This window comes from Ursus arctos, unplaced genomic scaffold (genome assembly GCF_023065955.2).
Source record: "Ursus arctos isolate Adak ecotype North America unplaced genomic scaffold, UrsArc2.0 scaffold_9, whole genome shotgun sequence".
In the NCBI taxonomy this organism is placed as follows: domain Eukaryota; kingdom Metazoa; phylum Chordata; class Mammalia; order Carnivora; family Ursidae; genus Ursus; species Ursus arctos.
Genome location: NW_026623111.1, coordinates 78,732,824 through 78,746,374, shown reverse-complemented (window position 1 = coordinate 78,746,374; position 13,551 = coordinate 78,732,824). Strand labels below are relative to the sequence as shown.

General features: G+C 41.3%; 1 protein-coding gene across 1 annotated transcript in view; it reads right to left on the bottom strand.

Annotated features, from left to right (window-relative positions):
- Window positions 1-9,667: 9,667 nt before the first annotated feature.
- Window positions 9,668-13,551, bottom strand: part of MTTP (microsomal triglyceride transfer protein) — a 45,127-nt gene continuing 41,243 nt past the window's right edge. Inside the window, exons 17-18 of the mRNA XM_026509667.4 lie at window positions 12,497-12,667; window positions 9,668-10,999 (exon numbers count right to left, since the gene is read on the bottom strand). Coding sequence (XP_026365452.1) covers window positions 10,828-10,999; window positions 12,497-12,667 — 343 coding nt within the window. The 3' untranslated portion in view covers window positions 9,668-10,827. The remainder of the gene's footprint in view (window positions 11,000-12,496; window positions 12,668-13,551) is intronic.

Here is a 13,551-nt window from a genome sequence, read left to right as displayed (position 1 = left end):
AAGAAACTGCATAGTTGTGCAGAGGGCAGGGAGCTACTGAGGGGATAGTATACCCACACTAAAGGGGATAGGGAGAAGCAGCCCGGCCCAAGCCCTTCGATAGGAAGCTTATCTGACAGAAGTGCTGAGAAAAGGTAGTCATCAAAGACAGAGCCAAAACTAGTATTTCTTTCTGCCCCTTGAAGTTACAACCTTGATCAGCAGATTGTCCCTCGAGTGTAGTCTCCTCTGAACGCTTACGTATTTCAGTACCACCAGATACGGAATAAGAACAGGGTTCATTATATACATTCGTACATGCACACACAAACCCACACTAGAAATACAGTGTTGTGGAATAACATTATTGGATTATACGTATTTTTAGAATGTGAGAATTATAAGGAGATACTATGTATTACCTCTAGCCCGAGGTTAGCATTCGGGAAATATTAACTACTACAATACGCATCTCCCTTGCAGCTTTTCTGCTTCTGAAAAATTCAAATTCACTGCTATACAGGTTGCTTAAAAATACTCAGACCATTTACTGGGACACATTCTACTTATAAAAATAAAGGATGTTCTTGGAAGGAAATTTAGAAAATGTTAGAATATTCTAGAAACTGACTAGTCGGGAAAATTTGTAATCACCCAGAGCTACCCACTACACAAGTTGTCCTCTAGAAATAAATACTTGTAAGCATACTTGATACTTTACATGCCATTTTATAGTCTACTTTTTTGCCTCATGAAACTATTAACCTACCTCCTTATCTTCCTATACTTTTAGAGGACTAATTTTTAACAGCTGTATCTTACTTCCTCATATGGCTGTATCATAACATGTCTTTAAGTACTTAGTTTTTAGTTTTGGATTATGAAAATGATGCTTCAATGAACCTCGTTGAACACAAAGTTTTCCAAACATCTCTGATTATTTCCTTGAACTAAAGTCCAAGCCTTCTAAGTGCAATTACCAAATAAAAAGGCCATGAGCGTTGTTAAAACTTGTGACGCATGGGATTTTGAAATGTTTTCCTGCCTCCTATATCCCAAGTCTGCCGCCCCCAAACATGCACGCACGCCATCTAGAAACTTCATCTTTTAGTATTCATTTAAAATTATCCCCAAGATGGAGGGGTGAGAGGCTCCTAATGATTTGCTGAAATACATTTTCAGTGTAGAAACTACAAACTCTTACACACACACACACACACACACACGCACACAGACACACACAGAGTTTACAAACATGAGGAGAGATCACGGTTTCACTTGATTTTAAATCTCTTCCTCTTTCTCTGAGCAAGGATCTCAAAGGGCAGCCCCCGTACCAACAGCGTGGGCTTCAGCTGGCAGCCGTCACCTGTTTTCAGAGCAAATTCTCTACCTACGTCAGGCCCGGTGACTCTGAAATGGGCAGGGATGGGCAGCATCTGTGTTTTAAGAACCCTCCAGGTGATTCTCACGCACACAACGTTGGGCACCGCTGCTCCGGACTCCAGTTCACCGGCGAGCACAGGCTGACCGCTTGGAAGGAAGCAAGACGGTTGATGCCGCTGCTAGAAAGCCCTGCTTGAGTCATCTAGTCAGCATACCGGCCCCCAGGAAAATATTCCCTTTGAGAGCCTCCTTTTCCTCAATGATTTTTTTTTCTAACAGAGACAATGAACATCTGCTTCGGGGTTTTTGTGAACATTTAAAAAAGATCGTACTTAAGAAATATTGCTTTCCTTCCTTGTTGGCAGAGTTAATCTAGCCTTTATTTTTTGCTCTTTGTTTTATGTGTTGTTGTTTTTGAGGGGAGTGTCAGAGCACTGAGCCATGAAAGGGGAGTAAATTGATTTGTTCCGGAGGATCTGATGGCAATCTATCCACACAGATGGCTCTTTGGCCATCCTGAAAGCAGTGGGAACATCCGGAAAGTTACAAATGCGCTGACATCGTAGGGACCAGCTCAGTAGTTACCGCACATCACACACGGTGTGGAGGACACTGAGGACTGCAGAGAGGGTCCTGAGCTTGAGAAGCTCACACTTTATTTGGGAAAATAAGATTTACATAATGAAAGTAATTTTTTAATAACATGAGACAATGAAGAAGGGCAGTCACCCAAGTCGCTACGGTTAATTCCCAAGCGGGTGGTATGCGTAATAAGCGTACCTGGGAAGCAGGTGTCTCAGCAGCTGGCAGCCTCCGTGCGCAGGAGATGTGGTGGGAGCTGGGCTTGCTCGGATTCCTTTGGGCAGAAGGCGGAGGGAAGAACGAGAGCAGAGGAGCTGAAACAGTTGAATGTTGGTGTGTTCAGAGCGTGCCCGCTGCAGAAACAGAAGGGGTATTGCTCGTGAAGAGTAGTGCACATGAGGCTGCAATGAAATGTTGACCTGAGTGTGGAGGGGGAATGGATTTCCAGGCTTAGGGGCTCAGACAGGACCCACCTCCTTTCTGGTAAACGTCAGTTTGCTCTCCATAGTTTAGAGTGTGTCTTAGTTCGGCGCTCTCTCTTTTTCTCCCACCTTTGCTTGTTTGTTTTGTTTCTTAAATTCCACCTATGAATGAAATCATATAGTATATGTCTTTCTCTGACTTATTTTGCTTAGCACAATGCTTTCTAGCTCATCCACGTCATTACAAATGATAAGATTTCATTCTTTTTTATGACTAAGTAATATTCCAGTGTATATGTGTGTGTGTGTCTGTCTGTGTGTGTCCCACTTCTTCTTTATCCGTTCATCAATCAACAGACACTTGGCCTAGTTCCATAATTTGGCTATTGTAGATAATGTTGCTATAAACATCGGGGAGCATGTATCCCTTTGAATTGGCATTTTTGTATCCTTTGGGTAAGTACCTAGTACTGTGATTGCTGGATGGTAGGATAGTTCTATTTTTAACTTTTTGAAGAAACTCCATGCTGTTTTCCAGACTGGCTGTGCCAGTTTGCATTCCCACCAACAGTGCGAAAGAGTTCCCCATTCTCCACATCCTCACCACACCTGCTGTTTCTTGTGTTGTTCGTGTTAGCCATTCTGACAGGTGTGAGGTGATGTCTCATTATAGTTTTGATCTGCATTTCCCTGCTGATGAGTGATGTTGAGCATCTTTCTGTATGTCTGTTAGCCATCTGTATGTCTTCTTTGGAAAAATGTCTATTCATGTCTTTTGCCCATTTTTATAGTATTATTAATTTTGGGGGGTGTTAGGATTTATTAATTTTTTATATATTTTGGATACTCACCCGTTATCAGATAAATCATTTGCAAATATCTTCTCCTATTCCGTAGGTTGCCTTTTAGTTTTGTTGATTATTTCCTTCACTGTCCAGAAGCTGTTTATTTTGAGGTAGTCTTACTATTTATTTTTGCTTTTCTTTTTGTTTCCCTTGCCTCAGGAGACATATCTAGAAAGAAGTTGCTATGGCTGGTGTCAAAGAAGTTACTGTCAGGAATCAGGTAATTTAAACCTGGAGCCTATTCTGGAGAGAATACATCCAAACTTTTTTTTATTGAAGTATCATTAACATACAGTGTCATACTAGTTTCAGGTATACAGTATGGTGATTCAACAATTCTATACATCACTCAGTGCTCACTAGGACAAGTGAACTCTTAATTCCCTTCACCTATTTCACCCATCCCCACACCCACCACCTCTCTGGTAACCACCAGTTTGTTCTCTGTATTTAAAATCTGTTTTTGGGGGGGTTTTTTGCTTGTCTCTTTTTCCTTTGTTCATTTGTTCTGTTTCTTTAATTTCACATATGGGTGAAATCACATGTATTTATCTTTCTCTGCCTTATTTCACTTAACATTATACTATCTTGGTCCACCCATGTGGTTGCAAATGGCAAGATTCTTTTTTATGGCCAAGTAATATTCCATTATCTATCTATCTATCTATCTATCTATCTACCTACTTACCTACCTGTCATATCTTTTTTATCCATTCATCTATCTGTGGACACTTGGGTTTCTTCCATACCTTGGGTATTATTAATAATGCTACAGGAAACATAGAGGCACATGAATCTTTTTAAATTAGTGTTTTCATTTTCGTTAGGTAGATGCCCAGGAGTGGAATTACTGGATCAGATGGTAATTCTATCTTTAATTTTTTGAGGAATCTTCATACTGTTTTCCACAGTGGCTGCACCAGTTTGCATTCCCACCAACAATGCATAAGGGTTCCTTTTTCTCCCGATCCTTGCCAACACTTATTACTTTTTTTATTCAAGATATTCTGACAAGTGTAAAGTGATATCTCATTGTGGTTTCGATTGGAATTTCCCTGATGATTAGTAATGTTAAGCATCTTTTCATTTACATGGTGAAGGAAACCATACCCAAAGCGACAAGGCAACCTACTGCATGGGAGAAGATATTTGCAAATGACATATCCAATAGGGGGTTAATATCCAAAATATATAAAGAACTTATACAACTCAACACCAAAAAACCCCAAATAATCCAAATTTAAAACGGCAGAGGACCTGAACAGACATTTTTCCAAAGAAGACAACCACGTGGCCAGCAGAGAACGAACTTTTACATGTAATCCTAGAAGATTACGGCAGGAATCTTTCTAGTAAAAATAGAAGGATGAAAATAGCTTACAGGTTTTATGTGATGTTCCAAGTCAACTGTGAATAAATTACACTTTTATTAATAGGAGGGATCACAAATTCATTCTAGATTAGCTGTGATCCCATGATGGAAGGCAAATGATGAACTAATGTACTGCCAATGATGATCTACAGTTTTATACTCTTTTGTAATCTTTTGCAGTTACGCGGTAGTTGTCTGAGACGGAGAACCGTTTACCCGCACACTCAAGCAGAAGGTACGCAGAGCACACTCCACTTTGGGGGTTCAGATATGGTGGAGAGTAAAGGCATCTGACACAGCCAAAGGAAGAGGCCAGTTCTGGTTGACTAGTGGCCGGGACAGGGGTAAAGAAATCATGTGGCCCAGCTCAAATTTTACCTCCCTCCTTATCTTTCTCTCCTTTATGCTCTCTTAGGATTTTGGACACATTTCTGTCCCAACATTTATACCGTTGTGCTAACCCTGTTTTTAGCTGTATTAATTCCCTCACCTCACCGATTTTCTTGAGATGAGACAACCTATTTTACTTTCTTTTTTTAAACCTAGTACATTTATTGATCTTAATAGACCCACCATGTTGTACAAGATGACTGATTAAATCAATTAATAAATTCTATGGAAGACCTTATCGTATAAATTGGGCTGGATTTTTTCCATTTTCCCTTCCGAATCCCTCTCTGCCCTTTCCACCATTGCAGATAGTCTGGATCAATAGGCACTCATGCCTCTGGCGTCTGGTTGGTTTCAGCCGGTGGGTACAACAGAGAGATCACAGGGAGGAAAGAAAATGAGGTCACAGTGTTTGTTTCCCTGGTTCCCTCTGGGGGATGTGGTGAGGGCTGCTTGTTCCTTAATTCAAAGCCATAGCTCCCCATAGTTTATGTTCTCTGGGTTCCAGTGATCACTCTCTCCCTTGACCTTCCAGGCTCCCTATTGTTACGAGCCTCGGAGTGCTGCACCATCCGTTGTGGCTTCCCTTCGTCCTGCTCGTATCTCTATAACATTTATTGAGCTCTTCTCAAACTACCCAGTTTGGATGTGCCATCCACGTCACACAGCGACTCTGTGCCTGCAGGGTCCCTGACAAAGAAAGAGAACCTGATAGAGAGGGGGTTGGTGAGTAAGAATAGGCAGAAGTTTAGACACAGGACATTCTGTTCAAGTTCCTGAGGTGGGATGAGGACTGAGATGAGATGCAGTCTTCTTCCAGTGTTTTCTTCCCTTTCAAAATGCCATCCATTTCATTTATGATGTGGAATCTTCTTACTATTTTCTCCAAGAACTCTACTGGAACTTGCTTATTTTATGGCTGAATTTTAGATTCATTCTATGCTTTCTCATGAAAATACTTACTCTTTCCTCTTGGTAATTATCACAGTCACAGAGAACAAAAGCAAAGCAATTTGGTAAAGAAAGGATCAGTGAAATCTGAAGTCAACTTGGACGTGTGGAGAAGTGGGTGAAAGTCACGTTGTTACAAAATATGAAAATGATTTTTATAACGTGAAACTAGTGATTTCACGATAAGCAAAGAAGCAAACCTGGTAATCTTCCTAAAATCTATGATGCTCATGGGTGAAAATACAGAAAATAGAATTTACTCCATGGAGTCAGAATATAAAATGTTGCTTTATTCAGGAGTTCTCTAGGACCGCATATTAAAAGTTAGCATTAGGGGTACTTACAAAGTGCATGCTACCTGCCAGGCACAGCCTTACAACAACTTCTGAGCCGCTGCTTCTTTTACAGCTGAAGCCGCGGAGAGGCTGGAGGGGTAGATAGCAGGAGTACGTGGAAAAGGTGAGATCGCCCGTACGCAGGCGTCTCTTACTCCAAATCACCCTCACCGCTGTACTGCCCTGCTTCCCTCCTTCCTGCATGCTGCGTGCAAGAGGTTTAGATATGCAAGCCATGCTGCCCCGAGAGCTAGAGGACCACGGTGCTCTCCAACTAGTTGCAAGGTAAAGGGAAAATACAGTGCCAACAAGCCTCTTTGCTAATGAATAAGATCAAAGCTGTTCGCTGATACGTAAGAACATGGCTCACTGCATCTCTCATATTAAACACAACATTGATGATACTAGAAAACATTTCTCACATGCTACTGTATGCTTGGCACTGTACTTTACATGCCTTGTCTCAACTTAAAATAACCCCGTGAAACAGAAATTATCCTACCCATGTGAGAGATGACGATTGAGTGACATGCCCAAGATCATTCAACCAGTAGGTGGTAGAACTAGAATTCTATACCAGGCCTCCCTGTCTCACTCCCTGCCCTGCCACCCCACTGCTCTTTAGTTAGCAACTAAACCAATGAAGAGTAGTAAAGCTTGAACTGATCTGAACCTGGAAGATTCTTAATGCCAGGCTAGATACTGCAAGTTCTACTTTCCCCCTCCCTGTATTTAGGGAGGGCATTTAGACTATTTAAATATTTTAAGCTTTCAAATAAGATTTTATGAATTTTCAAGTATATTACTAGGCGAAAACAGAACTTGAGCCATCCCCAAATGATGTGAGCCTTCCTTTTATGTTCTGTGATCATGACTGTCTGTCACTGCTATTACTTCCCATCCCCGTGTTCACCAGCACCTGTCACCTTGGCTATGACTACTCTCACCGCTCCTATTCAGCAGTGTCCTAGAGATTCTAACCAGGACAATCTAGTCATAAAATGAAATTAAAGAAATTCAGTTTGGAAAGGCAGAAGTAAAACAATCTCTGTTTACAGGCTGTTGAAAGAAATTAAGGAAGATTTAAGTAAGTGGAAAGATGCCCCATGTCCATGCATTTAACGTTAAAATGGCAATATTCCTAGAACCAATACACAGGTTCAACACAATCCCTATCGCATTCCTAGCTAGCTTTGTAGAAATTGACCAGCTGATCCTAAAATCCATGTGGAAACTCAGGGGACTCACAGTAGCCAAAACAATCTTGAAAAAGAACAAAGTAGGTGAACTCACACTTCCCAATTTCAAAACTTACCACGAAGCAGCAGTAATCAAGACACTGTGGTATTGACATAAAGACAGACATATAGATTAATGGAATAAAACTGACATCCGGAAATGATTGTTTATAGTCAATCGATTTTAAGCAAGGGAGCTAAAACAATTCAATGGGAAAGAATCATCTTCCAACAAATGCTGTTGGGACAATTGGATATTCATATAAAAAGGAATAAATTTGAACCCTCTACTACATACAATATACACAAATTAACTCAAAATGGGTCAAATACCTAAATATAAAGCTAAAACTACAATACTCTTCATGGAGGAAGGGTTACTTACCAAAGAATAAAAATAGAGGTCTCTGAGTGGACAAGGACTCCTGGTACTATCAGAGAAGGAGACACAAGACCCACAGAGAAAGGGCACTGGCTCTAGAATTTTGTAATGCAGCTTGAAGCCTTATCGCTGCTGTCCCACATTGGCCATTTTAATAACTACTGTCTGGATTTTTCTAGCAGCAAATTTTTAAAACCACAATGATCTGGAAAATAGAACGAATTCAGAGAGTAGGTCCTGGGAAAGACCACTTATATTTGAATCCTAGTTTTACCATTTTCTAAGTGAGAAAATGTCTTCTGTGGGGTAAGTTACATGTCTTCTAAGCCCCAGTTTCTCCATCTGTAATTGCACCGCGCACGTCGGTAACCACTAGCCACATCGGGCGCTCGAACACTTGAAATGTGGCTAATCCAAATTGAGATGTGCTATACAGTGTATGCGAATTATATATCACGACTCAAAGATCTAATCCTCCCCCCAAATATCCCATTAATACTTTTTAAATTTATTACATGTTGATATAATACTCTGCATATATTGGATTGAAAATATATTACTGAAATTCATTCCACTGATTTCTGCTTATTTTTTTAAAGTCCCTACTAGAAATTTAAAATTGCTTCTGCGGCTCACCTTATACTTCTATTGGACAGTGCTGATCTATCACATGGAAATAATAATGCTACCTATTAAATATAGTTATGGTGAGAAATAAGAAATTCAATATATCTACAATGCTTCAAATATCTGCCACATTGCAAGCACTAAAAAAGTGTTAGCTTTAAAGATATTTCGGAAGGCGTTCAGGTTCAGAGGGGCAGGGAGCGAGCTGTCGTGGGCAGAAATCTAACGCGATACAGGGAATGGCAGCAGCCCTTCGCAGGAGAAATGCGGCCAGGCCACATCCTGCAGGTTTGTGGGCAGAAGCCGACAGGGCAGAGGACTCAGGTCCGAGCAGACGTCTCTGCAGACGACAAAGCTGTCTGGATGTTTGAGACAGTGAAGAGGTCAGAATTAGAGACGGCGAGCGAGGCTTACAGCGATATTTCGGGCTCCAGCATGTCCATCCAACACGTGGGCTATCGCTCCAGCCCTCTTAGATTTCTACTGTGTTCATCCAGAAAGGAGTCCGTGTTTGTCCTATGCGTCTCCAGGTTTCTTGTTTCTCTGGAGCAAGTTAGAGCTGCTAAGTGCTATCCATTCTCCAAACTGGCAGCCGTGTTTGACTCGGCCAGGCGGACAGGCTGTTGGGAAGCAGCAGGACACTAACATCCAGGACACCACACTCATCGCTCTTGAGTGAACTACTATTGCGCATTTTACAGAAGCAGTTATCATGTGTTAAGCATCACACGGCTGAGGTTCCCTGGCCCGTGACATCTTTGGCTTAGTGCCTGAGCTCAGCTTGCTTTTGCTGTAGCACAAGTATCTTTACAGAGTGCTTCCCCCAAGGCCAATGCCGCCACCCAGGACACACTGCCACGCCCCCCCCCCCCCCCCCCCCGTTTCTGATTCCAGTCTCTCTTCTTAGTAACGTCACAATAAAGGCGCCACCCCAGGGCATCACGAAAACTGGAATTTTCACGTTTTCAAGTTTACAGGTATTGAAGAGGTTCTGACTGCTGGTAATCTGTGGCTCATACTCCACAGGGCTCTGACCTCCTATTAGAGACTTTGGGTCTATAGATAGCAGAGGCTTAGTCGTGTTTGTGTCTGGGCTCAGAAAGTGGCAGAAATAGAGAAATAAGGTGTTCAAAATAATGGAAGACAAAGACAACTCAATAGGATGTCCATATATTTATTTCATCACACATTATTTAAAGTTTACAACCAGTGGTGAGCTAGCTAAATTTCCATTGCGCGCGTGTGTGTGTTTAATGGACAAATGAGCACCTGTTACCTGTTTTGAGTTTATCACCACCCACACATACGTCTGGTTTATTAATAGGTATTTGAAAACGTTTAACATGGCTCTTTTAATCTGTACAAACAAGACAATCTTTTCTTGATTTCATATTTTAGAAGTCAAATCCATCAATTTCTAAAAGCAATATTAAATTCTCTTGGCCATTCTGGGTTTTGTGCAAGACTGTAGTCAAACAGAATAGAAATTCTACCACAAAACACTCGAATGAAAGAAACAACAATGAACATATGAAAATGTCCCTTATAAAGGACAGTGTTCCACATTACAGTCTCAAAGAGACACAGCACAAGTAAAATCAAATGGAGTTTCTGAAATTCGTATTTCTAACTCTTCTGTGCTAAGTCCAACATTCTTACAGGGCAGAAGGCAGAGAGCGAAAGGGCTTTCTTCTAGCAATCTGACCCTGTGGTCAGTGGGGAGATGATGCTGTGTTTTAATTTTGTGTGCCTTCTACTCAACTCTCAGTAAAACTAATGACAAAAGAGATAAATATCCACTCTTGAAGCTGTGACAAAAGTCTTTAAAAAGTCTTATCCCCTCCCCCCACTTCCCCTTTAAAAAAAAAAAAGGTCTTTTTTTCCCCCTGATTGGGCAGCATATTTGGTAGAAACAAGCCATGCGTTAGGTCCTATGGAGGGCTTCATACACATTGATTGAAAATCGTTGGAACAAAATTGGGATCTCCTGAGGGTACGTGTGTTTTGTTTTGTGTTTTACAGACAACTGTTTCTTCTCAGAACAACACTCTTCCCACTGTACCAAATGGGATTTGACAGAGGAAGCAGAACACTAGGGATGTTGCTGGAAGTGTCACGTACGTTGGCTCAAAATGACACTATCGGTGGTATACGGAATAGGCCCAAATTTAATCATCTGAGGTTTTTCGGAGCTTTTTACAAAAATCTTAAATACAGGTAAATATGTAAACACTGTGCTCTCAGAGAGCAAGTATATAAGCATGTCACATCATATCCCTTCTCGGAAGACAGGTCCAAGTGAAACTCAGCAACCAGGTTCAAAACCAACCGCCAGAATTACTCTCGGGCTCAGGGGCAAACACCACATTGCACATGTCAGAGTTCTCTTGGTGGAGCGGGAGTTCAGACCCCGCTATGCGGCTTTCTTTTCTTCTTCGAGAGACATAAGCTCTGCCTGTGGACAGCCTTTCATACTTGGTCTCAAATTGCCTGCATAACAACAGCAACAATAGCAAAATTAAACACATATTAAAAGGACCCCACAGCCCTCAGAGCCAAGCAACTGGGTGTACACTTGAAGCTTCTGTTTCAGAGCAATTTGAGAAGGGATGGGAGTGCCAAAGACTCCCGGCTTCCATTCCCATGAATGGCATGATTGTTTTCTTCCCATTTCTTTCTACACCGACAGATATACTTTGAATGCCTGGAATATGGGAGTCCTGCCGTACATTTTTCTAGAATGAAGGACCAAATTCCTCTCAGCTTTTTGGAGATGCTGTTAAGCTTTGCAGGCCTTGCTATGTCTCCCACCCCTCATTCCAGGAGCCCCACCTTGGGAGCACTCCCCTTTTGAGTAAGGAGCGAGTCCAACTGGATTTAAGCTGAGAATGCTGACAGGCAAACATTCCTAGAGCTCTGGGCCAAGTGGAATGTGGGACGAAACCAGTTAGCCATGAGCCTGGCTTGGTGGTCACTGCATTTTGACCACTGGAAGGTTGATTTTTTAAAATCCATTAATGGAGGTTTATTCTAAACATAAGTTAATATAAGTTAACAACAGCTTAATATTCTGTTTATAATCCGCTATCTTTTATTCCGTAAAAATATAATCTACTCATATTTGTACTGATATCATTTATACATTCCTCATATGAATCATGAAATGTCAATATAATAAAGAAGGTGCTCAACTTTGATCTACTAATCAAAGGAGATGATGTAAGATATGCTTGCTGTTTTAAATATACCAATTGCCTTCGTGGTTAATAACGTGTCAGGGAGATCTCTACAACTAACAGAAGAGTCAACGCTAACGAAAGCATTCTAGTTCCATGTGACAGTATTGTTATAAATAACCATTATAAGATTCAAAGGACACAGTGTAAATGAGAAGCTGTAGGGTAGAAAAGGTGATAGCAAGCTTACATGAACAATCATACATTTGGCATTTGAGACACTAAGAATTCTACTGAAAGCATTTTTTTTTAAATTCAAAATCCCAAACTCTCAAGCTTGACCCAAAACTTAAACAATTTCAAGTTGCTTGTGTGATTACCTAAAAATTATAAATTAATTTGGGCTCTTACACACGGCAAATGATTACCAGGTGTTTTGTTCTGAATTTTCAGTCCAGGAGACAGTTGGGAAGTTAGCCGATAGTAAGTGCACGTGCACTATTTTTGCTGAAACTACGTGGCAATTCTTAGGGTAAATCAAATCCCTTTGTTACCTCGATGAATTACTTCTGGACTAGAATACAGTATTATCCCCAGAATCAAATGAACTAGTCCTCATGTTTTCTTGGTATCCTAGAAACTGATTTTTTTAGCCTTATCAATTATTCTTTTACTTATTTAAAGGAAATTTATGTTTCACTGTATTTTTACCATTTTCTTTCAATTTCTGAAACTAAATGCTCAAAACTCCAGGAACTTTCCTGGCGAACTGGGGACTGCCCAGGAACATTCCATGAGCACTGAGTCTTACCTGAATGGAGCTCCATCCTTGTCCATCTGCATGCAAACCAAGAAAGGGTACTGAGAAAACTGTACTGTGGAGATAAACTCCAGGCCTGCTTCTGTTTCTGCACTGATTTCCAGGCCAGCTTTCACAAAAGAGGAGTCCACGGTGATGCTGCCAATTATTGCCAGAGCCACCCTAAAGATTTAGGCCAAAAAAAACAAAAAAAAAAACAAAAAACCCTCCCGTTACTATCACATTTAACTGATCTGGACCAATAGCTCTAATTTCACAGGGTCTGAACTCAACGACTGGAAGGAAACATGTAAAGGACTACCATGTGACCTAAATGCACCAGCGTTCTGCTGGGAGTCAGGGCAGGGTTAATCCCCAGGATGAGGCAGTGAAAGTCTGCCTTTCCCCTGCACCCGCCCATGGCCTTCAATTCCGGATGTGGGAATGAAGTGTCCAGCAGGTACTGCTGTGTGATATTGACATACCAAGGGCCAAGAGGAAAATGTGCCTGGAACCTGATCCTTTCAGGAAATCAGAAATACCTGAGCGAGCTTAAAACAAAGTCTAAACTCAAAAAGACAGCTGACGTTCATAACAATTTTCTTGGAAACGATCTCTCTGTGGGCTTCAATGGAGCTATTTCGAATCCATTTCATTACTTTCTCCAAAGGTTCTCCAGAGACTTAAGCCTACGGTTGCCAAGATATTTGAAAAAATATTGTGTCACCAAAAACCATTCCCACAGTGGGGCATGTACAATGCGTTGTCCCAGGAAGGACAAATATGGTGGGGTCCCCAACAGTCGCCTAGAGAGCTGGATAGGCAGATTGGGTTGACAAGGGAATGTGGCTTGGACGATGACACAGAGGATAAACAATCCCAGTAGAAGGCCTACCTCTAGGATCGCTCTAATTTAATTGTAGACTTTAAATGAAATTGTAGGAAATTACTCCCCCAATTAAATCTGAGTTCTGTGCCCAGGCTTTTCTGACAGAAGGATACAATCAAAGCTGGCTGTGCAAATAAATTAAAGTCCTCGCGGCTGTTGCTGTCAGTGTAAAAGTAGG